Source organism: Saccostrea echinata, unplaced genomic scaffold (assembly GCF_033153115.1).
Source record: "Saccostrea echinata isolate AGI-Se365-2 ecotype Australia unplaced genomic scaffold, CSIRO_AGI_Sech_v1 ptg000030l, whole genome shotgun sequence".
Classification (NCBI taxonomy): Eukaryota; Metazoa; Mollusca; class Bivalvia; order Ostreida; family Ostreidae; genus Saccostrea; species Saccostrea echinata.
In genome coordinates, this window is record NW_026889779.1 from 15,710,106 (window position 1) to 15,736,226 (window position 26,121).

General features: G+C 33.8%; 3 protein-coding genes across 3 annotated transcripts; 1 reads left to right on the top strand and 2 right to left on the bottom strand.

Annotated features, from left to right (window-relative positions):
• Positions 1-486: 486 nt before the first annotated feature.
• Positions 487-5,503, bottom strand: LOC133196439 (mitochondrial import inner membrane translocase subunit Tim16-like). Its single transcript, XM_061332334.1, has 4 exons — positions 5,453-5,503; positions 2,266-2,436; positions 1,552-1,674; positions 487-1,236 (listed from the first exon to the last, which is right to left on the bottom strand). Exons 1-4 carry the CDS (start codon positions 5,453-5,455, stop codon positions 1,144-1,146), a joined length of 390 nt encoding a protein of 129 aa, XP_061188318.1. The 5' UTR covers positions 5,456-5,503; the 3' UTR covers positions 487-1,143.
• Positions 5,504-5,743: 240 nt separating this feature from the next.
• Positions 5,744-15,847, top strand: LOC133197406 (leucine-rich repeat-containing protein 59-like). Its single transcript, XM_061333424.1, has 7 exons — positions 5,744-5,879; positions 7,643-7,702; positions 8,019-8,282; positions 10,506-10,578; positions 11,000-11,146; positions 13,925-13,978; positions 15,507-15,847. The coding sequence occupies exons 1-7, from the start codon at positions 5,790-5,792 to the stop codon at positions 15,800-15,802; spliced, it is 984 nt and encodes a 327-aa protein (XP_061189408.1). The 5' UTR covers positions 5,744-5,789; the 3' UTR covers positions 15,803-15,847.
• A 5,323-nt stretch (positions 15,848-21,170) lies between these two features.
• Positions 21,171-25,739, bottom strand: LOC133197392 (patched domain-containing protein 3-like). The gene is made up of 4 exons (XM_061333399.1): positions 25,660-25,739; positions 23,375-24,324; positions 22,843-23,049; positions 21,171-22,682 (listed from the first exon to the last, which is right to left on the bottom strand). Exons 2-4 carry the CDS (start codon positions 24,318-24,320, stop codon positions 21,280-21,282), a joined length of 2,556 nt encoding a protein of 851 aa, XP_061189383.1. The 5' UTR covers positions 24,321-24,324; positions 25,660-25,739; the 3' UTR covers positions 21,171-21,279.
• Positions 25,740-26,121: the final 382 nt, after the last annotated feature.

Sequence of the window (26,121 nt, forward strand, 5' to 3'; positions counted from 1 at the left end):
ATACCCCCCCCCCCAAACTTCGTTTGCGGGGGGGGGGGGGTATAAATATGCTGAATACGCTTTTTAACTAGTGTACAGATAGAGATCAAAGTTAGTGGTGATAAAAGTTTCAAACATAGCCACTTAACGGTTAAATGATAGAAGAGGTGGTCCCACTTTTCATAACTTGGAATACTTCTAAAATTCAATAAAAAAAATCTGATGACAATACTCAAAAGCAATTAGACTCTCAAGGCCATAAAGCTATGTTCTCACTCAAATGATCTACAGTGTATTAGTGAATTTTATTGGAACTTGTATAATTTTAATCTATTATACACTATTGTGCTTATCACCACAGAATACATGCTGTGGAACTGTTCATTTTCTATGTGGATAAAAATGTATGATTGTAACATGTAATAGGATGTTTATCCTACGCAATAAAATAAATTGAATCTGATATTATTTTCTCACCTTCTACCTCATAATATGCAATATTGAAAACTGAGTTTGTTGATTTTATTTAAATTTACTGTTATTTGTATATATCCTAAAATATAACCCTCATCTTTTATGTTTATACATAAATTTTTGTACAACACCCATGTTGACATTTCTGAAATGAATTTTAGGGCTGAACTTTTTTAACAATAGTGATAAAAAGATCCTGAAAATGAAGATACAATATTCTTTCTTATGACACATTTTAAATTCTTATGTACATGTCAGGCTTTAAAAGCTTAACACAGATCAATTCCTCATTCCTTAGGGATCATGCATCTCTTTGTTATCATTTTGGTATTTCAACTTGATTCATAACCATTGCTTTCTTGAGTTATAGGAGTCTTATTGACTAACAATTCTAATCAGTAATGGAATAAAAACATTCAAAAATAAGTGTCTCACACTTCCAATTGAACATGAATAACAATAAAACAATTATCACATACTAGTCCTTCTTCTCAGATGAGTTTCTTGCATATGTAATAGAAATTCACTCCAATGGTCTTTAAATGAACCCACATCAATAGTTACACTCGCTCTATTTCTTACAGTTGTATGAATGTGAATGCTCAGAATTCTTCCTCTATTTCTTCCATGAAGTAACAGATCACAGACAGATGTTTAAAACTGACATATAATTTTAAGGAAACACTTTTGTTAAGTTTTAGATTCCTCTTGAGTCTCACTAGTCCTTGATTCCTGGTCAGATTTCTTAAACTCCATGTCAATCCTTTCTTTTGCTCGATATACCTGAAAATATTGACAATAATTTTTTTCTTTTATATTCATAGATATTGTGAAAGTAATAAAATACATTAATTTCTTTATACCCAGACTTGGATATTTTTTTTTTATAAATGAATTTCAGAAATATCTTAATTTCATTTCTCCCCTTTCCATATCAATAAACCTTTCATTTAATAAATCTTTTTATCACAAAATTTGACCAAGTAACCCATCCACTCCCTTCCCCTCTTCCCTCTCATAAATCCTTTCCTCTTTTTTTTTTTTTTTTTTTTTTTTTTTTTTTTTTTTTTTTTTTTTTTTTTTTTTTTATATATTTACCTTGGACTGCAAGTACAGGGAACCTCCTTTTGCTTTATCATTGACTTCAAATAAATGTTTGTAGTTTTTCTCAATGGTTTCTACATCTTCTAAATTGTTGACATTTAGGATTTGCTTGGCCTCCTAAAATAAAGTACATAAATATAAACAAATAAGCAGACAGATGACTTAAGACAATAAAATAGGATGCACAATGTAATAAAGAAAAGTATATTTTCAAATGATTTTTTTCAGGAAAACATGATGCATTTAATCTTATGTACTACAATGTATAGGCAGTTAAATTTCAATATCTTTAACACTAATATCTCGAATACCATGAATATGTCGAAGTTTTTTTTCTCGGTCCTATTGAGTTCGAGATAATGAGGTTAGACTCTGTTGTATATTAACCAGCTATGAAATCTTCTTGACCTGTTCAATAAGTTCAGTGTAAGTGTATTTACAATCCTAAGTCTGCTACACGTAAGGATAAATTTCTCTGATTAATTCCAAAAAAAACCTTACAAACAAGAGGTTGATGAGCCACAATGCTCATCTGAGTCACCTTAGCCCTGCAGTTTTTCAGAGGTAGATTTTTAAAAGAGTTTTGATGGATATGACAAGTCCAAAAAGCACTTTTTTGTTAGTGTTTAGAGCTTCCTTAATAAATTAGAAATATGCCCTTTTGGTCATGTTGGTTGACAAAAGCTTAAGTAGCAGAGAATGCATCACCTGTAAACTAATTCCTGAAACAGTATCATTAGCAGCTCTTCTAGCACCCTGTCTCCCTCCCCCTGCTCTCTGAGCGGCCTGTTGACTTGCCCTAAATTCCTCCTGGACTGCTCTAGTAAAGGCACGAGCCACCACTTGAGCACCGCCAATAATAAGTTCAATTAATGGTTTCTGAAATAAGAAATATAATGATTCAAATTCTTTTGATCATTCATCAAAGCCTTTTCATATACTGTAGTATCAATAAACATTAACCATTTATGAATATTTACATTTGTTGTGTTTTTCTACTAAGCCAACTGTGAAATTGATTTGAAAGTCATTTTTGTGTATACTCATGCGTAGAAATATGCACGGTGAAACTCGCGCTAAAGTGACGTCACAATGAGGATACAGAGAAGTTAATAAAAATGTAACGATATAGGGCAGCAAGAAATTCAAATACCGAGTATATTATTGGTGCTTTTAAACTTGTAAAATGTAAATATAAGGAATGTTTTTAAGTTTAGTGTGAATTATTGGTGTGTAAATCACACAGACTTGCACGTAGGCATATTTTTCATGAAGTGCTAGCGCGCTTCACAAAATATGCCTACGTGACAAGTCTGAGTGATTTACACACCAATAACTCACACAAAACTTAAAAACATTCCTTAATTATAATGTTAGGATGAGAGCTAAGGTACTACAGAAATTGAGGAATACTTAATACACACACTTTTTCATCTTTATTTAATGATCTTACTCCCAATTTTGGGGAAATAAGTGGCATTTTAATTTTAATCTAGCGCAAAGTCAGAAATGTCAATTTATATTAGTAGACTACAATAACTGAGGGACAGCTCTTTTGCAGGGCAATTTGATTGGCCTCAAATTGATATACTGTAGTGATATATGAAATATCAGTGTGACAGGTTTTTGATACAATCTGAAAATAATAAGCCCATATTCCACAATGCTCACCTGAGTCACCTCCTGTTCCTCAACATAAGATTTAAAACAAAATGTTCATATCTTTAAATACAAGATTTTTTTTTTATCTCTTATTATGGGCCCATCCAAAAAAGGTCATGTCATATAACCTAACTTTAAAACATCCTAAGAAAATTGCCCAATGCTTCAATATCACTATGACTAAGATAAACTTCCTGTTCTGTGGCTAAGGGTGAAATGATTAAATGTGTAAACAGCAATGTTTCAATTAACTGTTCCAAATTTTTACAAAATGAGTAAATGTGTACACATTAAGAATAAAATAAATTGAATACATCAGTTGTCCAGTTTTTAGCTCTACTGGTCAGAAACCAGAGGAGCTTATGCGATAATAAGGTGTCTGGCGTCCGTCCATCTGTCTTGCTGTCTGTCCGTCTGTAAACAATTTTTCAAAACGCTACTCCTCCTACAGTTTTGGTCTGATTTCAATATTACTTGGCACACAAGTAGACTACACTAAGATACGTATTTCAGTGCACCGGTTTTTGATTTTGATGAACGGTGTTGCCATGGTTACTAAAAATAGAAATTTCTGTGAAATTCCTTTTAAAAACTACTCCTTCTACAGTTTTAGTCTGATTTCAATATTACTTGGCACACAAGTACACTATACAAAGATACATAATTTGGTGTATCGGTTTTTGATTTTGATGAACGGTGTTGCCATGGTTACTAAAAATAGAAACTTCTTTGAAATTCATTTAAAACGCTACTTCTCCTACAGTTTTGGTCTGATTACAATATAACTTAGCACACAAGTAGACTACACTAAGATGCATAATTAGTGCATGAGTGTATGAATTTTTTGAGCAGTGTTGCCATGGTTACTAAAAATACAAATTTCTGTGAAATACTTTCAAAAAGGTACTTCTCCTACAGTTTTGGTCTGATTTCAGTATAACATGGCACAGAAGTAGACTACATTGAGATACATAATACTTTTTATCATTTTTTTTTCGGGGGGGGGGGGGGGGGGCATTGTTGCCATTGTAACTATAATAGAGATTTTTGTGAAATACTTTGAAAATGCTACTCCTACAGTATTTGTCAGATTTGAATATAACTTGGACACAAGATTTCAAACTCAGATAAATGATTCAATTTATAGATATTTGATTTGGAATAATAGTGTTGCCATGGTTACTAAAAATAGAAAGAACCATGCACCCTCACTCTCGATTCCCACCTAAATTTTGCACACATTTAATTCCATATAAATGGCAGTATGGCAATTAAAACTTGATTGAATGCAAAGAAGAGTTCAGTATTGATTAATTAATAATTTTAAAACCTGTGTCAAAAACTTGATTGCTCTTATTTACAACTCTTTTCAAAAGGGGGGTTTAAAATTTTATCTACTGAAATCAGGCTTCAAAAATCATTAGATTTTCAAATCGCATGGAAATGGATAAATAACCCTTAAATCTTTCCGTATTTACATGTTAAACTTATTTAAAATTCAATGTCTTCGTCGTCAGAGGTTTAAATGAATATGTCAGTGCTATGAAAAAATCAACAACTTGATTTTGGTTTGATTCAAAACTTTAAAAGGTAAGAAACAAAAGTTTTATAGAGACAGGGAGTTAAAAGGATGTCCAAAGCAAAATGTTGAAGGATGTCCAAAGCAAACGGTCGAAGTCCAGGCAAGATTTCCCGAATCACTTTGTGTGCCACTGGTCTGAGATTCAGAAGAGATGTCTATCCAAAATTTTTAGTCTCGACAAATCTCGTTGAGATTAGAAAACTTGGACAGTCACAAACACTCAGCAGTCTTGACAACCAACAAATTTTATTCAGGCGACTTGAAATTTTTCCGGCAATCTGAGATCAGTACCAAGGTTGCCGGAATGGCGAGACAAGTGTTGAACCCTGTAGCGATTGTACAGGGTCTGTGGAAAGTTGAATCTGAGTTGTCAAAAGATATTCATGATTATCCAAGAAAAAAAAAATATTTCTGAAAATTTGTGAACATGGTTTAATGCAACTTAACATACAATCTAAGTTATGATGCAATAAAAATCATTTAATATTATTCACTGATACACCATATATGCCATTTATGATTCTGTTTATTCGAAAATATCTATTCCATCACACTCATCTGACAATGATGTCCGATTATTTTTCCTATTTATCGCAGCAAAATTAAACGTTTTCTACATTACCATCACGATAATGATAATAACGTACTTACCATAGTTTTACGTAAAAGACCGTGGAAGGACACCGAACATGCGAAAAATCAATGTGAATTTTGTGCTTGAATTAGAATTTTGCTTTCCGAACCCGATTAGAAATTTTAAAAATCCAGAGAAGAAATCAGGAAGAAAACTTAAGTTGCGTAACTGTTCTGATCTTTCAAAAGTCGTTTTTAATATACAGAAATTGAAAAAAAAGTAACGTTAAACGAAATGAACAATCGAGGAAATGAAACAGCTTTCTGACTCTCAATTCAAACATTGTATTAACTCGGATGAACATGACAGCAGCTTCCGGTGTGCAATATATAACTTTCACTTTAAACGTTCAAGATGCCGAAAGATAATTTGAGGGATAAGCTTGAAGGAAATGAGCTCGACCTAAGTCTCAACAATTTAGATACAGTTCCTGTTAAAGAATTGGTATGTACGATTTTTTTTTTTCCTTTTGAACATAAGTCGGGCAGATTTTTTGTCTTGTGAAACAGAGGCCACGTCTGGTACAATCTGACAATCCCTTGATTAAAATATGCTGACGGTGCGACAGTTTGGGTGGGTGCAGATATGTTTATTATTGGATACCTATTCAGTTTTAACTTAGATCCGCCTCTTCAGGCGTCTAGACCGTGAAACGTCTAGACCGTGACATCACATGACGTCGTATGTTAGTTACATTTTCATAATTATAAAACTTTGAAAGATGCAAATTTTTTTACAAAGAACATTTAATCTACTTTTTTATGGAATATCCATTAATTTAAGGTACCGTAAGTTTCTTTTTTGATGAACGCAAGAATGTAGTTAGCAGCGAGATTCATTTGCGTTGCATAGCATGGGTCTCAAAGTTATTGCAGGAAAAAATCATTCTTATACACCTGTTTTATATAATCCATTTTGATAGGCTAATTTTTGATAGGCTAATGTTTAAGGCAGTTAAACAAGCATTAACGAGGGTGAAAGCATTTGATGGTGAAGTCATAATAGCGAGCGCCGCAAGTAGCCCAAAGCGCCGCTCATCACTGTGAGCTCTAACGACAACGCTTGGGCAAAGAGAAAATTAGGACTACTGCACATTCATTCAATAGAATTTTTTTTCGCAGTAATTCTGGACCCACGATGTACCGCTTGTTGTTCTCCCTGCTATAAACTTCGTTCAACAACAACAAAAAATCACAAAAAATAAACTCACCTTAATTTAATGGATATTGCATAAAAATAGTAGATTAAACGTTCTTTGTTAAAATTTTTGCACTTTTCAAACTTTGTTTATGGAAATGCAGCTAACATATGACGTCATGTGACGTCAAAGTCTAGACGTTCCAAATGTCTCATGCAGTTTGAAGAGGCGGATCTAAGTTAACAATGCGCTCGCCCCAACAGTAGCACCGTCAACATATTAGAACAATGCAAAAACACAACACTTGACGTATTTCATGTAACAAAACTCAACAAAATAAGACATAAACATCAAACACAATGCACAGACTGCATTAGAATGGGAATAACTATCTTCTCATTTGTTATTTGAAACCATTAATGCTGATTTAACAGTCACAAACCCAGATTTACCAGCAATGTGTAAGCGGAACCTGTAAAAAGTTTGTTTATGACAGTAAATGCAAATAACAAATGGGAAGACAGTTATTCCCTAATTTCGATCATTGTGCAAAGTCTGAATTTTCTCTTCGATCAGGTGTTGCTTTAAGAGCTCACAGTGTCAAGCAACACTCACTATTTCATAGTACCATTGTGTACCTCCTACTTTATCTTTTGACTGTACAGATATATGGGCTTTCCTATAGCAAAAAACTTTGCCATTATACTCATATTGGGGGGGGGGGGGGGGTATAGTGCTCACAGTACCTCTAGTTTGTGAAATAGCATATATTAGTACAATTTCATTGCTAGTTTGGTCTTTGACTAGGTAGTGACATGCTTGAAAATCAAGCAACACCTTGAGCTGTCAAACAGTGATGTATGATGTATATTTTGCTTAGAGCATGTTATAGCATGAGAAAAGTGAGCGTAAATTCATACAGTTTAATTGATGCAAAGAGGGTCCACTTCAAGAGTTGAGACCATAACATCAATTTGTGAGTAATACGCAGAAGTTGATGAAAAACAAACTTTGATTTGTACTCAGTGACACTTTTTTCTAACAAACTCATTGAAATCTTTCTTTATAGGCTGCCATTCCAAAAGCGACAAGGCTTGATTTATCCTGCAATCAACTTGTATCTCTACCAGTAAGTGGTTACAAAAATTTCCCAATATAGTCACTTATTATTATGATTAATATACAAAGTATTAATAATTTAATTTAAACTATATTTTATTTGATGATTCATAGCAATGAAAACAAACATACAATGAAGGAAAATCAAAAAAAAAAAAAAGATTCAAGAACAAAGTACAAAACTTTTACCAATCTGCCTCCGTAATAATTGATAATGATGCTTATTAAGTACCTGGTAGTTCAGAATAAATACCATTGAAGGCAGTGAATAACACTTATGATATTAGAATATGTCAGACAATGAAAAATTTGATTTTATATTGCAGGACAATTTTAGCTCATTGACCCACTTGGTAAAGATTGACCTCAGTAAGAACAAATTAACAGAACTTCCTGACAACTTTGGAAACCTACAGAATCTTCAGCACCTTGATCTCTTAGGAAACCAGCTAACTCTTCTTCCCATTAGTTTTTATAAGCTGACCAAACTAAAGTGGTTGGACCTAAAGGATAATCCACTCCAGCCTGACCTTAAGAAAATTGCTGGAGATTGTTTGGATGAAAACCAGTGCAAGAAGTGTGCAGCTCAAGTAAGAAAGTGACCAGGGAAATTGCTGATTAATAATGATTTTTTTAAAAAAATTATTTTTACGGTATTCATTTGAATAAAATACATACATATATATATATATATATATATATATATATATATATATATATATATATATATATATATATATATATATATATATATATATATATATATATATATATATATATATATATATATATATATATATATATATAAAATATATATATATATATATTAGGGATGTCAACGAGTACCCGGTAACCGGATACTCGATCGAACATCCGAGTATCGAATACTAAAAATGGTACTCAGTTACTCTGATGTGTATTTTTTCTTATTTCAAAGTACAAATTTTTGTCAAAAACTTTAAAAATTAACTTCAATATGCACACGGTAATTAGCGTGTCGTCATCAACACCTGTAAAACACCAGTTATCGCCTGTGGCTGTGTACATACAGTAATTAGTCACCAATCACCTGGTACACAGCTGTTCTCACCTACTGTGGCCCTATTTTTGGAAGGCTTCAATGATTGTTTTCATGGAACATCGTTTAAGTATGGTCTATTATCTTCAAATCATTTTTAAATTATTTATTTAATAAACGACAGCGAAATCGGACATGCATAACCCACTTCAAAAGTGAAGAAATATTTAGAAATAACTAAAGATTAAAAAAAAAGTTAAAAGTCAGTTTGCGTAGGAAGTTAAGTGTATACGGGGGAAACAACCAACAAATGAAATGATACTAGACTAGCGATCCCAACAACGTCCGTTCCTCCTCTTTCGCTAGTCTTATCATCACAAACCTATATGTACGTAACAGATTGTACTAGCTCCTTTTGCGTTTAATCCTAAACAAGAACTGTAAACCATTCGTAATTTTTTATGTATTAATTGTGTCTTTCGTGTTTATTTGATAAATAAATTTAGTACCAAATGATCATTTGTGTTGGAATCTATGTTTATATACATTTATAAACGTGATAAAAACATCTTTGGGGTTAAACAGAGCTTAACTGGGCTCAAGAAAATTAAAACACTTGTATTTACATTTTTGCCGAGTACCCGGGTACTCGATCGGAAAAACGTCCGAGTAACCGATTATCAAAAATTGACCGATTTAACATCCCTGATATATATATACATACATACATACATACATACATATATATATATATATATATATATATATATATATATATATATATATATATATATATATATGTAAGACTCCAAAGTCCGATGGTCACGCCAAACCCCGATGGTCTGCGCCAAAACCCGATGGTTTGTTGTCGATACGGATGCCAAAGTCTGACGGTCATGCCAAAGTCTGATGGCTCGTTTCCTATGAGACGTGTTGCACTAATGAGCGATGGTCTGATACGCCAAGGTCCAATGGTGCGGAGAAACAATCAAGGTTTATGACGTCACAATAATCCAACATCAATCCTTGACGCCGTTGTCCTGCATTCAAAAGCTATCAATTCAGTATTCATCCTTGCATACAATCTTACTGATTTTGCTTATTGCATGCACCCACCAGATATATTAGGGTTAGTCCTCACACACCACTCGACTGATGAGGGTTAATCCTTGTACATTATTTGAGTAACAATGAGTAACTTCGAACTTACCTGAGAGATTTAGGGTTAGTCCTCACACACTATTCGACTGATTAGGGTTAGTCCTCGCATACTATTCGACTGATAAGGGTTAGTCTTGCACCCACCCAAGATATCTAGGTTATAGTTGTTACACACATTTCTACTGATAAGGAAGAGTCTCGCATCTATCCAAAAGATTAGGATTAGTCCTTGCATTAAATATTTATTTGTATTTATTTTTAAAAGCAATCTGACCTTGGCATGGTGCAGCATTGCAGTTTGCCGTAGTAGTACTATGACGTCATAAATGTTAATTGTTTTCTACACCATCGGACTTTGGCGTGTCAAACCATTAGGATTTGGCTCAGACCATCAGACTTTGGCGTGACCATCGGACTTTGGAGTCCCATCGCACTTTGGAGTCTTATATATATATATATATATATATATATATATATATATATATATATATATATATATATATATATATATACATGTATCAGAGTAATTTATTTGCATTAATTTTTGCAAAATAAATCTGGAAGAAAAAGAACTCTTACTTTTCAATCTTTGTTTTTGAAAACATGTTCTTGAAAACATTTTTTTCTTTATTAGGTTCTAAAGTACCTCAGGGATTATAATTCAGAACTTGAGAGGTTAAAACAAAAGAAACTAAGAGAAGAACGAGGTATTTAATAGATTACTAAAGTAAAGGAATATATTCCTTTCAGTAGCAATTTTTCAAAGCATCCTGATTACGTTTTAGTAAGACTTGTTAAAAAAAGCTATGTACAACTTGCATATTTTATACATTTACCTTACACTCATATTTGAAATTTTTTCAGACATATTGTATCACCATATCAATGAATAAAGTACTTTTAATTTTCAATTCTTGAAATTTACTCAAAACATCAATGTTACTTTATATCTGATGTTATCTACTGCCTATTTAGAATGAAGGCTTTTAGTTCTATGAATTCAATGTATCTAAACCTTGTGCTGCTTATTATTGCCTTTATAGCAAAGCAGAAATCATCAGGAACTGCTATCCTTCAGCAGCACTTCTACTTGAATATAATGGAATATATGATCATTCAATCTTACAGAGGCAAAACAACGACAAAAAGATCAAGAAGAGGCAGAAAGAGAAAGAGTGCGACGAGAGAGAAAACAGAAGAAACTTGAAAACAAGAAGAGGAAGGATGAATCTGCAGCAGAGGGGGACATGTCTTCTTCACCTGATAAGAAACATGGTAAAACGAGAATACGAGCTGTTGAACTCAGCTGAAAATGAGCTTTTGCATATTTTTTTTAGCTCACCTGAACTGAAAGCACTAATGAGCTTTTCTGATCACCAGTTGTCTAGTGTCCATCTGTCTGTCCATCCGTCTGTAAACTTTTCAAATTTCGACTTCTTCTCAAGAACCACAGGGCCAGTTTTAACCGAAGTTGGCACAAAGCATCTTTGGTAAAAGGGATTGAACAAAGGAACAAGTCAGCTTCCAAGGGTAGATAATCATGAAAGGGCAAAAATAGGGTGGGATCATTAAAAGATTTTCTTCTCAAGAACTGGGATATAAAATAAAAAGTGAAACTTTTTTGGAAGTTTGGTGGGGGGGGGGGGGGGGTGTTTAAGTGGGGCCACAATAGGGGATCAAAGTTTACGTTGAAATGTATTAGAAAAAAATCTTTAAAATCTTCTTAATAGGTGTATCTTAAGTGGAAGCTTCCTGGGGAATTGTAGATTCTAAATTGTTCAAATCATGATCCCTGGGGTTAGGCTGGGGCCACAATAGGGGATCAAAGTTTTACATTAAAATATATTAAAAAAAATCTTTTCAAGAACGACTGGGTCAGAAAAATTGAAAATTTTGTGGAAGCTTCCTAAGGAAGTGTAATTTGTAAACTGTTCAAATCATGGACCCCGGGTTTAGGATTACGCCTCAATGTGGGATCAAAGTTTTACATTGAAATATATAAGAAAAATCTTTAAAAATTCTTCTTAAAACCCACTTTTAGTTGTGTAAATACATCGCATTAATATTCCCCAAAAGGTGTTAAAAGTTTTACTTTGAAATATCTCAGAATTTTCTTTTATAAAGTCTTCCAAAGAAACACTAGAGAACCATTAATTTGCAGGCATTCCCATATTGTGTGAAATTAGTTTTTAGCTCACCTGTCCCTTGACCATCTGTCTGTCTGTACCTCTGTCTGTTCACTTTTCACATTTTAGACGTCTTCTCCAGAACCAACCAAACTTGCCACAAAGTACTCCTGGCTGAGGCAGATTCATATTTCTTCAAATGAAAGGCCATGCCCTCATTCAAGGGGAGATAATTAAGAATGTGAAAATTTGCAGGCATCTTTTAAAATCTTCTAAAGAATCATTTGGCCAAAAAAGTTGAAACTTAGTAGAAACCTTCATTACATATAAATTCATTTTTTTCAAATCCTGACCCACCGGGTAGGGTTTGGCCACAATGGTGGATCAAAGTTTTACATAGAAATATATAGGAAAAAAATCATTAAAAAAATCTTCTTCTCAGGAACAGCAGAGTCATGATTAGTCATATTGATGTGGAAGCATCCTCAGGTATAGTATATTCAAGTTTGTTCAAATCATGACCCACCAGGATAGGGTGGGGCAAAATGGGGAATCAAAGTTTTACATAGGAATATATAGGGAAAAAAACTTCAAATAACAGAAAGGTCCTGATAAGTCATATTAAATTGAAAGCTTCCTCAGGTTATGTAGATTCAAATCATGACCCCTGGGGGTAGGGAGGTGCCCTTTGAGTGATTAAAGCTTAATTAAGGAATACCTGGGGAAAATCTTTAAAATTCTTCTCCTGAAGAAATGCAAAGTCATGACTAGTCATACATATTTATATGGAAGCATCCTCATGCAGTGTAGATTCAAGTCTGTTCGAATCATGACCCCCAGTGGTAGGGATGGACCACTATGGGCAATCAAAGTTTACATAGGAATACATAGGGGAAATCTTTAAAAGTCTTCTTTTCATGCCATGATTAGTCGTATTTAGTTGGAAGCATCTGAAGGTAGTGTAGATTTAAGTTTGTCCAAATCATGACCCTGAGGAGGGAGGGGGGGGGGGGGCACTATTCACGATCAAAGTTTTACATGGATACAAATAGGAAAAATCTTTAAAATTCTTGTTTTCAAGAACAGCAATGTCATGATTAGTGATATTTATATGGAAGCATCCTCAGGTAGTGTCCAAATCATAACCCTCTGGGGTAGGGTTGGGCAATCAAAATTTTACATAGGAATACATTGGAAAAATCTTTAAAATTCTTTTTTTCAAGAACAGCAATGTCATGATTAATTGTATTTATATGAAAGCATCCTTATGTAGTGTAGATTTAGTTTTGTCCAAATCGTGATATCAGAGGGTAGGGTGGGGCCACTTTGGGCGATCAAAGTTTTACATAGGAATACACTGGGAAAATCTTTAAAATTCTTTTTCTCAAGAACAACAAAGCCATGATGCATCTTCAGGTATTGTAGAAACTAATATGGAAGCATCCTCAGATTCAAGATTGTTAAAATCATGACACTTGAAGATAGGGTGGGGCTAAGGGAAGGGTGAGGCCATAATATATTATCTTAATTCTACATAGGAATATATTAGGGAAAAATCTGCTGATAAAGAACAGGAGGAGTGTATAATTACTCAGGTGAGCATTGTCGCCCATGGACCTTTTTTTTGTCAGTGGAAAATACAGATCCTCTGTATTGTTTTTAAGGTTTATCATTTTCTGCAACATTTTGTAGGTTGTAAGTTTTTTTATATCAATAAATATTAAATATTGTCTGGTGCATAATAAAACATCAATAAATTTCCAAGTTTGTGACTTTTATGTTTATCAATCTGTTAGATACATGTAATTTTAAAAAAAAAACGTAACCCTTCCTACCTAATTTGAAAAATTTTGGCTAGAGTAGATCAAACCAAAAAAAAAAAAATAATAATGATGGCCCTGTTCATTTATAATAATTTATGTTATAGGAGAGGGAAAGAATGGAAACATTGGAAGCAAAACAGACAGACAAAAAAATACAGGTGAGGAAATAATTAAGGTTATTTGATTCTGAGATTTAATACCAAGAAAACAAATAAACAGAAGTTTTACTTGAATTGATTCCTTGTAATTAGAAATACTCTTAGGAGATAGTTGGAAATTTTGACAATTTTAAATAGACTTGATTAAAAGAAAAAGAAGAAAAAATAAAGGAAAAACACTAATGAGTGTTTTTTTTTAATTTAGTATCTGGTTTGGACCACATGAGGTTTACTGTTTTTAGCAGTAGAAAAATAGAAAACAGGACATGCACTCAATTTGTTCCAGATTATCTCATGCTTTGATTTATCCTCATTTGATGTAAATGCAGAAAATTTTCAATTGCAACATATTTAAAAAAAATAATGACCTGTGTTTGTGAGGGGTTGTTTGTTTGCATGGTTTAATAATTAAATTATATTTTTAATAGTAGCATTCTGAAATCTGAGTTTAGGTTTCACAGTTCATACTTATATGCAATGAGTCTCAGGGAGCTCTTAGGCAAAGATCTTTATTCAGAGTTTTATTTTAAATATAATGTCATATACTAATCATATGTAAGGAGATTATTTTTGCAACCACTTATTTATAAAAATGTAAGAGAAGTTCCAGTGAAAAGCTTGATTTTCATCCCTACTTGAAAAAAGGAGCATATTGCTTTGGACATGTAGGTTGACGTGTTGGTTGGTATGTCAGTTGAGCAAGTGTTTTTTTCTCTATATCTTGAAAACCCTTTGTTTGACAGATATAAAATTTGGTAACTTGGTAAACTGGTAACAACACCCCCCCCCCCCCCCCCCCCCGAGTAAATGACCCCTGTTGATTTTGAGGTCACAAGCTCAATATTTAAAGGTCAAGGGTCAAACAACAAAGATGCTTGACATATTGTTAGCTCAGTTTCTTGGAAATCATTTTGCTTTAGAGACATTTATTTTGGTATACTGGTACCCTCTAAGAAGTACTTTCCTTCTAATGATATTGAGGTATGATAGAGATCTTAGCATTATGTTTCTCCCTGACTAAATGATGACCAGTTGTTTCCACTATCATTATAGACATTCTAAATTTAAAGTTGTTCCCTTTTTAGAATTGAAGGTGGGGAGGCATATATGTTTCTCAAACATTTCTTTTGTAAAGTAGTTCCCTTTTTAGAATTGAAAGGGGGGGCATATTTGCTTTGCAAACATTTCTTGTTTAATGATACTTTTTTATGCTTTTTGAGTCTAAATTGAAATTTTGAAGCCTTAGTGCACAACCTGATCAGCCATTCAATACATGTTCCAAAACAATTTTTGGCTTCCTCTGAAAATCAGGAGGAGAATTGATAACAAGATCAGAATCTGAAATGTATTGATAGAAAAATGGGGATAAAAACAACAGGGATATACTATAATCAAACTTTATGATGCTTTAATGAAATTAAAGTATTATGTTGCAGCTCCTAATTGATTGATTACTGAGTACTCTATTTCTTCTGATAAGTGTATTAATATGACTCGTGTATTCTAATTTTTATTCTTTATCGTACAGATTCAAAATCCAGAATTTCATGCCTCACCATCCTTGCCATTCTTGTGCTTTTGGTAGCAGTAATGACTGGTGTGTTTTACACAACATGTAAAGATAGCAAGAATGACGTGTGTGAACATTACTGGAAACCCATGGAGACCAGAGTCATGGTTTTCCTTGGCAGTGTCAAAAGCAACACACAGGAGTTAATTGAAAAATTCAAAGAAACAGCACTAAAATATTACAGTAAATCTTTTGGTAATGAGAAGAAAACTTCAGAAGATACAAAACTTCCAAACGAGACTGCTCAGACTTGATCCTACCATTTGTTTTTGACAAAGATGTAAAGTATTGGGCAGGCATAGAATTTTCATAGAATTTTGTAGATTGTATTTCTTTTCTTTTTTTCAAAGAAATTGTTGTAACTAGATAATTTTTCTTCTTCTGTTATGAAAACAGAGGTATAAAATTTTGCTGTCAGCTTCAACATTTTTTCTTAAAACATTACCATTGAAAATGCACAAGTACATACCCACAGTCTTAAAAAAATAATATTTGATGTTAATTGCTTTAACGTATGTGCCATTTCCCTCCCAAAATGCTTAAGGTATCCGATCCATATTAAGACCTAATTTTCTGACCTTAAATATCCATCCTGTTTTAAATACTCTGATATTAATTCAAAGCATTTTAGAGAAGAAAAGGATTTACCAAGAGAAATTGTCAAAAATATAATTACCTAAGCAGAAATTAACTAATGAAATACTAAGAATATCAAAAAATGCTGTGGTGGAAAGATGTATTTAATTATTAAGAATAGAAAAACGATTGAAAACTAGTTTTTTACCAGATAATTTTATTTTAGAATTGATTTTTAGTGATTAAAACCAAAGGGGAGTAACTCTTCAAGGAGAGGACAAGGTCAAAAAATAGGACACATTCCGCTCTTATACATTGATACTAAAACATGAAGATTAAATAAATATACCGAGTATTCAGCCAATATGTATCTGTAATGCATTCAGATTCATTGAATCTGAGGCTATTATGGGTTGGATACCTTAATGACTTAGTATTACATGTATGATGAGATATTTGAAAGAATATGAATGTTAAATTGTTAAACTATTCTTGATTAAAAGTGACCAAAGGAAAAAAGACAAACCTGTTTCCCACTGTAGTGGCATGCTGTCATTGAATATAGTCCTGTTTTCTGGACTTATGAACTGTTATTAAGATGATGAAAAGGGTATGCTACTCACATATTAATTTTAAAAGTTTTATCATTCACGCCTTTAATTTTTAGCTCACCTCGACGAAGTCGAGATGAGCTTATGCTATACCCCCGGCGTTGGCGTCGGCGTCCCAGGTTAAAGTTTTAGGAGCAAGTCCATTCCCAAGTAACTACAAGCCCTACCTGGACCAAACTTGCATGGATGATGCATCTAAAGATGGACACTACCACACTTGCTTCAGATGCTGGATCTGACCTAGATTTTCCAGATGAGTGACCAGGTTAAAGTTTTTGGAGCAGGTCCATTCCCAAGTAACTATAAGCCCTACCTGAACCAAAGTTGCATGGATGATGCATCTAGGGATGGACACTACCACACTTGCTTCGGATGCTGGATCTGACCTATATTTGGAGCAGGTCTATTCCCAAGTAACTATAAGCCCTACCTGGACCAAAATTGCATGGATGATGCATCTAGGGATGGACACTACCACACTTGCTTCGGATGCTGAATCTGACCTAGATTTTCCAGATGAGTGAATTTTAGCCATATTTTAATCAAATTAGCATGGATGATGTATCTTAGGATGGACACTTTCAGACTTGCTCTGGATTCTGAATCTGACCTACATTTTCCAGATGGGTGACCAGAGTAATGTTTTTGGAGTAGCTATATAATATTATGGCATGTTATGATTAAACAGCTTGGATGGTACATCTAAGGATGAAAACTTCCAGACTTGCTTTGGTTGTTGGAACTGTCCAAAATTTTCTTGATTAGTAAACAGGTTAGAAGTTTTTTGAGCAGGTCTATTTCCAAGTATCGATAAGTCCTTCTTAAACCAAACTTGAATGCATATTGATCTTGGGATGAACACTAACTAGAAAAAATATGATGTGAGATTTGCCTTACTTATAGATAGCCTTCGTCGAGGTGAGCTTCGTAATCTTTGATTACCTATGTTTTATGTATAGTACATGTGGACCTGAATGGCTTCAGTAGATGGAAACCCTGTAAACTGAGGCATATCTTATTGTGCAAGAAATTAGTGTGTTTAGAATCAAGTTCATCATAGACAATGTACAGCCATTTTGTCAATTCAACAGATTTTCTCAAATTATTGTACTATATTTTTATACTTGGTGTGTGTGTTTCTCATTTGAATGATGTTTTTAATATCTAATTTAGCTCTTTGTCATGAATGGTCAGACTTACTCTTTTGTATAATTTAACAGAGAGTCTGAAGAATGTTTGAAAGGTACAAAAAGATCCACTTGTGTAAAATGGGAAGAAATCTTCTGCCCACCTGCTTTATCTTCACCTTATGTAGAGTGCCATCAGTGCTAATGTCAAAAGGAGGTACTGGTAATTTTTCAGAGGTCACAAAAGATAAGGAAGTCTATGGAAAACTACAGGGGATCCCCTAGTCAATTCTGGCCCCCTGTTGCTTTCCATAAAAGTCTCATTTTACATTAATGTATTTCATATCTCGAATACTGATATCTCAAATACCATGGATATGTTGGATTTGGAAGTCCCAACCCCTTATTCTTTAAGTACTTAACCCTGGATTTTTAAAATCCTCAGATATCTCGAAGTTTTTTCTTGGTCCCAATGGGTTCGAGATAAGAAGGTTTGAGTGTATTTCAAAATAATAAGGCAAATAATTTTACATTAAATGGTTTTTCTTGAGAATTGTGTTCAAAGTTGTATTCATTTTGTTGAACACCTACTAGTATTTTTCGTTGTTTTCATGGTTGAGCCAGACAACAAAATAGGGTGATAAATTAACTGGAAAATTCATTAATGATAGAATAGGATGAGGTAATTATCCAAAAATTTACATATTATCAAAACCATATATATATATATATATATATATATATATATATATATATATATATATATATATATATATATATATATATATATATATATATATGTGTGTGTGTGTGTGTTCCCAAAACCATGAATTTAATCCCAATGAAAATGAATGCAACTAAAATGAAGGATTAGGTATTGGCATAAAAAATAGCATATTTAGCAGCAATATATAATTTCATAAAAAAGTCATGAAAAATTCTTTAATGTTTGAATTTTTTATGTACATGTTTTAGAAAGAAAAAGATGTGAAAGAATAGTAGTCTTGTAAAAGTAATTTAGAACTATTTCATTAAAAAAGGTGAGGTGATAATGATCGAAATTACAAGTCTAAATAGGTAGTATATATAGAGGATATTCAATGTGTTGTAGTTGGATATGAAATTTATTTCACGAGTGGGACAGGATTTTTTGATATTTTCACGAGTGCAAAGCATGAGTGAAAACATAAAAAAAATCCTGTCTCACAAGTGAAATAAATTCCATATCCAACTACAAAACATTGAATTTTCTGTTTATTACATTTTCATTGATTTCCCTTTCTTAACACGGTGTCATAGGCTGTGACTTCATAGTTGAGCGGTTGAGACGTTGTAGCTTAAGCAATTGTGAGATTGAAAACATTGTCACATGGATTTTTGCAACATAATTGGGAAGAAAATTCAAATTGGCAGTTTTAGTCTCTATCAAGATGGTGTAGTTACTATCAGTATCTTATGACAGGCCAGAAGTCATTTTATACTTACTCTGATATCCTTTCACACTGTGACAGAATATCACTTTGATATCCTTTCACACTTTGACAGAATATCACTTTTATTCAATAAATAAGTCACAGTATTTCACCATTGAAAATGTAATAAATCTCCATATTGTAGAGGGAAAAATCAATATTTGTCATCAACAGACGGAGGCTTGTAAATTGGACCATTGTTGATTAATATATTATTATATTTACCTTTGCTAGACTGTTGTCAAAAGAGAGAATTAATACTGAATAAATGATTTTGATTCAAGCATGTTTTAGATATGTTTTGAATATTTTTGAACCCATAGGCAATCCTCAGATTAATTGTTAAAGCAATATGAGCTGCAACTTTGATGTCAGAAATTTTTGTTGCAAAATTGTAATTAACAATTTCAATGACAAGAAAAAAGAACGTTTATAAACTTCTGTTGTTTTTATTTGCAATGGAAGAACTATTTTTAAGGTTTTGTTGAAGCAGAATTACAGAATTATATTATTTTCATCCTGTACAATGTTGACTCCTTATATAATATTGTATATTCCATTGTACAGAAGTCTTTCTTCTGAAACAATTTAAAACACTTTATTTAAGTCAAATTGATCAAAAAGGTTCAAATTACAATTTTTTTTTTTTTTTTTTATCAAAATAGCAGCCTTTAAGAGCAAATTAAATTCTCAAAAATGCAGCTTTATATTGCTTTAAAATAAATATATCTACTTTATTATAAACATTAACCTTGTTATGTTGTATTACAGTAGATATATATCTTTTTAACAGTTAAGTGCCTATGATCTTGAATGCAGTTCTGAAGTCTTCAGTTGATAAAACTGTATTGTGTCCAGTGACTGAGAATTTTTATTGGGCACAAAGACCTCAACATTTCACACATTATAAATATAAGAATATTCAAATAACAATTTCAATCACAGTCATGCCATTTGATAAAGAAATGTGATTAAGTGGAAAATAACACTTTCGTTCTCCGAAACTGATGGAAGTAAAACGTAAAAACTTGTTATAAACTTGAAATTTTTTTTTATGAACTCTATCCTAAAAGTATATAAAAACAAGGGACACACTGGCCACTACCCTAATCTGTGTCTCATTACACGCTCTCTCTCTCTCTCGCCAAAATGAATACGTAGGTGATGAATTTCCTTTCAAAACAAGGCAAATGCCATGTACAAGTATGCTGTAACTGATGATTTTAAAGCATTAATTTCACAGTTAAGTTTTTTTTCTTATTCCTGTATTATCTCTAATCTCCCACTGGGTCTCCACTTCATACCCCTGCCCACGAATTGGTCAAACTTGAATCAGCGCTACAATGGGATAAGTTGCGAATAAAGCTTAGTTACAGCTATAGCATTAAATTGCTGTTTTTTAGAAGAGTAAACATTACTAGGTAAAACTCCAAATCTTTAATGGAACCCCATCCTAACCTCATAGGCATGATAGGCTCTGCCTTGATAAAATTTAAGTCTTAGGAACCTCAACATTTGGGGGGTACCACTTTTAACGTTCTTGCCTAATTGATCCACACTGTTGTTGAGTCGATGGTTAACAAGCAGATTCAAAAGGGACAGAAAGGACAACAAACCCAAATACATACTAAAGTAATTTTTCGGTAATATATCCCAACCCTCTTTTTCCTTGCAGATATCGTGGATCTGCCCTTGCTTACAGTTGTACATATATAAGAGAATCCGTATAATAAAATACGACCGGGGGGGGGGGGGGGGGGGGGCTTGTACAGTGTATTTTGCTAGGAAGAGACGCAATTCAATTAGCTGACATAATCTTGTACAGAGAAGCAAATATATGTCATAAATGCATTCATTTTGATTTTCATCTGAGTATTATCTTCAATTTTTCCTTTTAACAATGAAAAATGGCGTCGCTTAACTTAAATGTATATGTATTCCAATATTAAAGAGGAATTACTGAAGTTGTTTTAGAACTTTGTAAATTTGTAATTGACTTCTTTCCATCACCTTTGTCTTCTTTTTTACTTTTTAATGGGCCAATAAATGAAAGTACCACTGGAATCAAAAGAACTGAATGGACAAGACCGAAAAATATCACAAGAAACATCATTTGTCCAAAAGTTTTAAAGATGTAGCTGTTTGCAAATCCTAAAATAGAAACGCCTAAGAGGGTAGAAAATGCCGCGTTAAATATAGGTCCTCCGGATCTGTCTAAGGCGAGGTGAACTTTTGTGGCCCTGTCGTCTGCATCTACAGCAAGATAGGCGTGGCAAATATGGGCGCTAAAATCTACAGAGAACCCAACGGTCATGACTAGGTGTATCATGGTGATGGAACTCAGTGAAATGTCCCAGAAGTACATAAAGCCGAATACCCCTAGTAGGATAGTAAACAGGGTAGCCCCGACAATAACGATCAGGGTTGGATGAGGCATGAAGACGATCGTGACGAAGATTATTACAGCTATGGCAATTCCAACAGTTTGCAATGTACTTGGAAGAATTTCAACAAACTGTTCGAAGAAAATGAACGGATCAGCGTACACGATCATGGGAATCGCAGAATTTGAAGTCACTTCCCGCATGCGCAGCATCATCTTCCCTTGGTCATAAGAAGACTTTAAGCTATTGGTTTTCAAGTAGAATCTAGAAGAGGTAATGCTCGTTCCAGCAGAATTTATCACCACATCACTAGCATACAGTGGCACATTTGTCAGGAACGTCTGGAGAGCAGCAATGAAGGCAGATTCAGAGGTGTCCACATACAGTGCAGATTGTTTAAAGGCAGATAGCCAGTTCAATTCAAATGCGTGATCTATGTCCTTGTCTTGTTTTGCTGTAGTAAGAACCGATGTTATTACTCCTTGAGTCCAAGAAGATGAGTACGTCTGGGTTGTCTTGACATTAAACGACATAACGATCTCCGTTGTAAAGTAATTCTCAAGCCAGGTACTGTATTTGTAAAAGAAGGAGTCTTCCGTGACAAGGTTTGGAAGAGATAACCCTTGTTTAAGATGGACAGCACCAAAAACAGAGAATCCAAAGTAAATTACAAAAATAAATATGATTATTATCTTCAGGGCTAGGTAGCTCATAATTTTTTGGATGAATCTTTTTGGATACTTCTCCAAAGGGCTGTCGACATCGTCTCGTTCTTTTGGTGGGTATCCAGCACATGCGTAAAGTGAGCATCCTGTTTTCCCATCTTTCCTCAGCGATTCCCTATCTTTTGTCCTTATACAGCATGCCACACAGTGTCGATTGCCTTTAATCCTCTTTTCATTGATTGCTATGCACGCAGAGAAAACAGTGATTTGATTGATGTAGCAAAAAAGTACTGCAACACCTGCAACAAAGCAAAACATATCACAAACAATAGTACATTTCTATGCATGTACTAGTTTCGAGCATATTTGTAGATTTTAATGACATTTAAATCGAAATTTAGAGATCAAAAACTATTATACTTGTAATAAGTAACTGTGGCAACCATAACAATAGCCTACCAGTATAAATGCAGAAATTTCGGACGCTTAAGAAAACCGAACTTGCTCCGATCAGGAACGCCAGGAAGTCCGTGATGGAGGTGATTGTGATGGCGATTCCACTGGTCTTCATCATAAAGTAAATTCTGTCCGATACGCTGGAATTTTCTATAGTCTCAGCATCAGCAATACCAGACATTAAAATAAAGACATCGTCGATACCAATGCCTGTAGATTCAAACAATCATAAACGTAATTTGATAAATATTGAATGGAATGGTATGGAAGTTCAAAATAAACATGTGTAGTTTAAAATTCTAAACTGTCCAATGTAAGTATGGGATTAGTATTCTACCCTTGACATGATATTATAGGAACGCCAAGACAAAATCATGTACCCGTTAAGGATTACCTTGACAAGAATGGAGAAGCATATATGGAGGGGGGGGGGGGCACCCCAAAGGATTCTTTATAATCCCACCTTTTAAAAAGATGTAATCAAACTTTTCAGGAGATTGAGAATATCTACTTTTCCTAAGTTGCATTTGCTTACCTATGATAAGGAAAGGCATAACACTGACAATACTTATATACTTCACTCCAATAAGACTCAGTAAACCAAAAGAGGACACGATAGAGAGACCAGCCGCCAAAACACCTGCTTGACCTAAAAGACTTCTGTCTGCTATGAAATTACAATTCTGTCTCGATGTGGCAATGGATGCATACGTCATCATTAGCGTCAACGTCAAAGCGAAGAAAAGAATGTCTCCCCCAATATTTTTCTCCAGTTCATCATCTAACGCACGAGAATAAGATGGAGCCAATTCAGAGACATTAACAACAGCACCCGAAATGGATTCAACAAAAGCTTTTTCCCATTCCTTAGAATTCGCTCCACTGAGGTAATAGGTTAGTTTCAGGCCCATGGCATATGTGAGTATTCCGCTAGAAGAAGATGCTCTTGCAAGAAGAAAACTTATAGAAGACTCCTTGAATATTGGGTATGTGATATTGTTTGCCAGCATCATCTGTTTGAAATCATTTGACAAGAAGATGTCCCCAGACACTACACAATTGCCATTCTGTTTGGCACATATGTTAGCAAATGTTTTATTATTGACGGAAATTGAGTTGCGTACATAGTTGTCAACAGACGTGACATCATCTAAAAATGCTGATGTCAGCATGTTTCCCCTGTCCTTTGTTAGAATGAGCACTTCTGTGAAGTCGGACGACTCTTTGTGCGAGTAGAAATCAGAGTTACTTGGATACACATTCTTTAAAAAATCTCGATCTTTTGAAGCTTGGCTGTTTTCTGGTGTGTAAAATTTCTCAGATCCACTTTCTGTTTCAAGTCTAAGCATACCAAGGCCAAGGAGACAGTTAACAGAGATAGCAATAGCTAGAACTTTGACAGGATGCCGTTCCAGAAAGCGTCCATACAAACCAAAGACGCGACCTATCCTCTCTTCTTGTCTATGATAGCAGTCACCCATGACTCTGAAATATTAAAATGAAATTTTATTTTATTTTCATATACAAAGCCATGGATCAATTTAATTAAAACCAGACTTCTGATATCCGCGCCTTGTGGACTCTTACGCAGTTATACGGATGCCGAGGGGGTCTAAGAAGTCTGATTTTAATCCATGGCCGTAGGAACCGGGGGCACGGGAGGCCACCAATTGCCGTTGGCATTTACGGCCTTGAGCAGTGAGGAATCTTTTTCGTGCTAGCAACTACTGCGTTTTATATGGGCTCATCCCAAGAGCCGGCCTCCGCGTCACACAGTGGATTTGAACCCGCAACGAGTAAGGATCAATCCCTTGCGATTCTAGAGCAAATGCCCTTATAACCACTGCGCCACGCGAGCGACAAAACTTCATCGAAAAAATGGAAACATTGACCAGGAAAACTTATTTTATATGATGGATATTTTGAGAGCTTTTAAAAAAAATTTTTCTTCAATTTGCAAAACCCAATTACATCCCATCCCTTTTCGTTGGTGCTGTTTGTCACAGTAATTTCGAATTCAACAAATTATCATGATCTTGTGTCTCAATGCAGAATAGTGGTACGAGAGAGAGAGAGAGAGCAACATATAATTGTGATATTTTTAAATCAAGTTAGGAAAGCTTGAAAACTTTATTAAAGCCACGAACAAAATAAAGAAAAAATATTTCACTGATAGAATTTTTTTTAAATTTTATATCGAATTTTAAAACTTTTTTTGCAACACTAACCAACAAAAACTTTATGATTGTGAGAGTGCAAAACAAGATATTTTTAAATATCATCATTACCGAACATTTGTGTCTTTATAGTGCCGAATCATGAAGTTTATTCCAAATTGTCTTAGCTAACCCTCTTTCGTACAAAGGAGAATTAGGTGGAAATTAGATAACTGTATAACAGGAGCAACAATAGGAAGTGAGAAATATGATTTCTCTTGGTGTAAGACATTATAGTATTATTTGACATAAGACGGATCTTTGAGAGACGATAAAATATATCGGATGTTTGATTTTTTTTTTTCGTCGATTAAGTGAGGGCAAACATATTTTTTCATTATGCATTGTTAATATTTATCAGAATCCACGGCTATTAAAGCTTAGAATCAGCTTGATTACACTGTTCGTCTGTATGTCAAAATATAGCCCCAAAGAAAAACTCTCTATGAAGTGGATCGATTACTTTTTTATATTGTCTCCACCAACAATAACAAAAAAGTCAATCTCGCTTACACAATGTTAGATTATGCTACATGTACAATTAATAAGTAGTGTTGTGATTTTTTACCGATTTTAAATTCCAGATACATAAGTTCATTCTTACCTTTAAACCAAAGCGGGCATCGCTGGAATAAATGATTTCTGCTAGGTGGAAGTACGTTATAAGAACAATCGATAATGTCTGTTGAGTTCCTGTGTACTAATCCTTACACAACAACACACGTTTTCAAATCCTAAAACAGTAACAATAAATTTTATAAATACTCCATTCACAGTTCACCTGGGCCACGTGCTCTAAGTACTTATAAAAAAATACTGAACCAGTCGCGGTGCTATCAATATACCATGAACATTTAATATGGAGATCCAATCAGGAAAATAAGGCGAGATCGCCTTGGATACGGTGATATCATATTTCAGAGAATAAGTGATCAATATAAATAAATATATGACTTACTCTGATATGTTTATTGAAAGAGGAGAAAATACGAATGCTAGTTGTAGGTTTGTATCACATATTTTTAAATGAATGCTAACAACTTGTTACACGACATTTTTGCATCAT

Bases quoted from the DNA above. Each gene is read 5' to 3' on its own strand.
- LOC133196439 (XM_061332334.1), bottom strand. The intron at 1,675-2,265 runs GTGATGCATTCT...ACTTTATTTTAG, and splicing joins TTTCAGGAATTAGTTTACAG to GAGGCCAAGCAAATCCTAAA. The intron at 1,237-1,551 runs GTAAATATATAA...CAATATTTTCAG, and splicing joins CCCTGTACTTGCAGTCCAAG to GTATATCGAGCAAAAGAAAG.
- LOC133197406 (XM_061333424.1), top strand. From the start codon at position 5,790: ATGCCGAAAGATAATTTGAGGGATAAGCTTGAAGGAAATGAGCTCGAC. The intron at 5,880-7,642 runs GTATGTACGATT...CTTTCTTTATAG, and splicing joins CAGTTCCTGTTAAAGAATTG to GCTGCCATTCCAAAAGCGAC. The intron at 8,283-10,505 runs GTAAGAAAGTGA...TTTCTTTATTAG, and splicing joins GCAAGAAGTGTGCAGCTCAA to GTTCTAAAGTACCTCAGGGA.
- LOC133197392 (XM_061333399.1), bottom strand. From the start codon at position 24,320: ATGGGTGACTGCTATCATAGACAAGAAGAGAGGATAGGTCGCGTCTTT. The intron at 23,050-23,374 runs GTAAGCAAATGC...TTGAATCTACAG, and splicing joins TATGCCTTTCCTTATCATAG to GCATTGGTATCGACGATGTC. The intron at 22,683-22,842 runs GTAGGCTATTGT...GCTTTGTTGCAG, and splicing joins AAATTTCTGCATTTATACTG to GTGTTGCAGTACTTTTTTGC.